Source organism: Chiloscyllium plagiosum, chromosome 33 (assembly GCF_004010195.1).
Source record: "Chiloscyllium plagiosum isolate BGI_BamShark_2017 chromosome 33, ASM401019v2, whole genome shotgun sequence".
NCBI classification, from domain to species: Eukaryota; Metazoa; Chordata; class Chondrichthyes; order Orectolobiformes; family Hemiscylliidae; genus Chiloscyllium; species Chiloscyllium plagiosum.
Window position 1 is genome coordinate 23,600,983 of NC_057742.1, and position 3,616 is coordinate 23,604,598.

A 3,616-nucleotide genomic window follows, 5' to 3' on the forward strand; every position below is an offset into this window, starting at 1 on the left:
TAGCATATTTTTGGCAGTACAGACTCGAATGGCCAAAGGGCCTCTTTCGTACTGTATGATCTGTGATTCTATAAATATATTGCAATCTTATGAAAACAAAATTAATTTTAAGAAATCCCAGAGAAAACATGAAAATAAATAACAATTTGAAATACACAAAGAATCTTTATTAGGAGACCCACATAATAGGAAACAATCCAAACATAAAAACACTTGCATAGTAAGTGAACTCACAAATAAACAAAGAGTTTCTGAGGTACCTGGCTTCTTATTTAGGTCCTGCATTTTCAGCAAAAGTAACTGTTGTGTAGTTCCTCGGCTGTCCACTTAGTCCCTGATTGTACAGATGGTGCACAAAGTATAGAGTGTGGATATAGAAGACAAAGAATTAGCTACAAATGCATTGAGACCTCACAGTGCAAAATGGACATTGAGAAATAAATTTATGTCAGAAACATGTGCAGGTATGTCCAGTAGCATTCAGCTTTGCTGTTGGAAAATCCTCCTTTCAGTTTATGTTCCCATTGCTCAAAAAGCTTGGTGTGACCTGCTGCAGATGAACCCCAGAGTGTCTGTGATCCCCAGATTCCAATGCATACAGAGCCACACCACTCTCCCGTAAACACAAGTATGCAGCATTGGTGCAGAAACAGCAATTCCAATTCGTCCAGCCACACAGACCCCTTTAATGTACCAGAAATTTCTCAAAAAAAAAACAAGGAAATCTTGACAGAAGAGGCTTCCCTGCAGATCTTGAATGTCAATCGTAAGCTGAAATCTGTACAGCATATAGACATCAAATGCTACAGGTTATGATATGAACGAAAACAAATGCACCTTACCACATGTTTTTCAAATTATTTTTCAAGACCCTCTCTCAACCCTTTCCAGTTCCTATGCTAAATTTATTTTATTCATTTATAGGCTGAGGATGTCAATGGCTAGGCCAGCACTTATTGCCCATCCCAGAGGCCAGTAAAGAGTCAACCACATTGCTGTGGATCTGGAGTCACATGTAGGTCAGACCAGGTAAGGATGGCAGATTTCCTTCTCTAGGACATTAGTGAACCAGATGGGCTTTCCAACAATCGACTCTTAATTCCAGATTTTTATTGGAATGGAAACAAATGGAACTCAAATTCCACCATCTGCTGTGGCAGGATTTGAACCTGGGGCCCTGAGAATACTTCCTAGGTCTCTGGATTAACAATTCAGCAATTATACTACTAGGCCGTGCCTCCACATCACATGACCAACTTTGAAGAAATAAACATGTGATGTTTCACTAGAGGACTAGGGATGGGTGATAAACCAATCGACAATATAAGTAACAATGTAAATGTAGCAAAACAGGGTGAAATAAGACTGCAATGGTCTTGAATTTAAAATTTCACAATGAAAAATGGAAGCTAATCTGTCAGGCTCCTTCCAAACCTATAACCTCCAGCACCTGAAGGCACTATAATAGCAGATGTATGGGAACACCACCATATTCCCCTCCTAATGACTCACCATCCTGACTTGGAACTATCTTGCTGTTTCTTCACTGTCACTGGGTCAAAAATCTGGAATTCCCTTCCTCCTAGCCCCCATGTACTCAGTCACTGTCCTTGTGAACCTGGCTATTGAGGGGATCCTCAAGCTGTAGTGGTTGTTTGTGGGGAGAGCTTGATGACAAAAAGACCCGCATCACCTCTGGAACTTGCAGTGTGCATGTAGTCTAACCAGTGATGCCCACACCCTGTGAATGAGGAAAATAAAGTGGCCCCAAAATTGAAATACAGGCTCTGAAGTCATCAGGAAAAAAGGTACAGGTCAGCATCAGAATGTTTTCATTAACTCATGGGATGTGGGCGTTGCTGGCTGCTCAGCCTTTATTGTCCATCCCTAGTTGCCCTTGAGAAGGTAGTGGTGAGCTGCCTTTTTGATCTGCTGCAGTCCATGTGCTGTTGGTAGACCCACCACACCCTTCGAGAGGAACTTCCAGGATTTTGACCCAGCAACAGTGAAGAAACGGGCACTGATATGGGCAGTTTCTCTTCCTTTGTCTTAGTCCTGAAATTGCATTGCAACTGTATTAATCATATGACCAATATCATATAATTCCGACAGACCAACGTTCAACATTGTTATTGCAGTCAGTACAAAAAAGAATCTATGGATTCGACAATTCATGATAAAACTGTAAGGTTTTTTTAGCATTTAGCATGTAGCTTTAAATGACAAATCTCTGGTCTAAGCAGTTTTTTGTTTCTTGATGGCAAAAGTCCAAATCAGATTCTGAGTGCAGTGCCTGTACTATAATCACCAGCTTTAACATCAGCTGTTCTGTAGCCAAATTCAACACACATCCTCGCTCCAACCCACAAAAATTCAGTTGATAAGCTGGCAGAGTGCACCGCACACTGAATGCTGGTTTAACCCTTTTCTGTTTGCAGTTAACCAAAGGAAATTCATAACATGCATTTTTAGTATCACAAAGCAATCACCAGATGGAATATGCTTTTATTTAAAATGTGCGTGCTGTAATTATTGAGAAGCATACAATATGTGGAACCAGATATCTGTATTTAACTTGGACCTTGTTATTTTGTGAAGAATAAATCTCAAATGACAATGATTACAAAGGTTAAGATCTATACTTCCAGAAACAGGAAGGATGCAGGTATGACTGTGCAGACTTCCTTATAAAAAAGATCACAACAATCTCCACACAGCTCCATTATTACAGAAGTTGTAAAAATTGTCTTTTGGAGCATGATTAAAGCGTCAACGTTTCTGATCCAATCGACTTTCCTCTGCTTTGAAACACTGGCTTTTACAGGCAGCTATAATGCTTATGTAGATAAGGCCGAAATGTTGCCTTGATTATAATAAGAATCTCAACAGACTGAAATAATTTCGGCGAGTCAGGTCATTTTGTGAGACAGACTGAAAATGAAGAATAGCTTATTTTTGAGCTGCTGGGTGAGAGAAAAGGAGAAAGACAGACAACATGTGGACTGTTGAGTCCATTTTGTGTCCTTGTATTTTTCAAATAATTGTTAAAGGTAAGAGTAGCCTTCCCTGCCTCATCCTTAGTTTTGGATTGGAACAGCACTTCCAAGATAACTAGTAGAGTCATAGAGATGTACAGCACGGAAACAGACCCTTTGGTCCAACCCGTCCATGCCGACCAGATATCCCAACCCAATCTAGTCCCACCTGCCAGCACCCGGCCCATATCCCTCCAAACCCTTCCTATTCATATACCCATTCAAATGCCTCTTAATTGTTGCAATTGTACTTCCTCTGGCAGCTTATTCCATACATGTACCACCCTCTGTGTGAAAAAGTTGCCCTTAGGTCTCTTTTATATCTTTCCCCTCTCACCCTAAACCTATGCTCTCTAGTTCTGGACTCCCTGACGCCAGGGAAAAAACTTTGTCTATTTATCCTATCCATGCCCCTCATAATTTTGTAAACCTTTATAAGATCACCCCTCAGCCTCTGACGCTCCAGGGAAAACAGCCCCAGCCTGTTCAGCCTCTCCCTATAGCTCAAATCCTCCAACCCTGGCAACATCCTTGTAAATCTTTTCTGAACCCTTTCAAGTTTCACAACATCTTTCCGATAG

General features: G+C 40.8%; 1 protein-coding gene across 1 annotated transcript in view; it reads right to left on the reverse strand.

Annotated features, from left to right (window-relative positions):
• Window positions 1–256: 256 nt before the first annotated feature.
• Window positions 257–3,616, reverse strand: part of LOC122539946 (glycoprotein-N-acetylgalactosamine 3-beta-galactosyltransferase 1-like) — a 54,204-nt gene continuing 50,844 nt past the window's right edge. Inside the window, exon 4 of the mRNA XM_043675158.1 lies at window positions 257–778. Coding sequence (XP_043531093.1) covers window positions 761–778 — 18 coding nt within the window. The 3' untranslated portion in view covers window positions 257–760. The remainder of the gene's footprint in view (window positions 779–3,616) is intronic.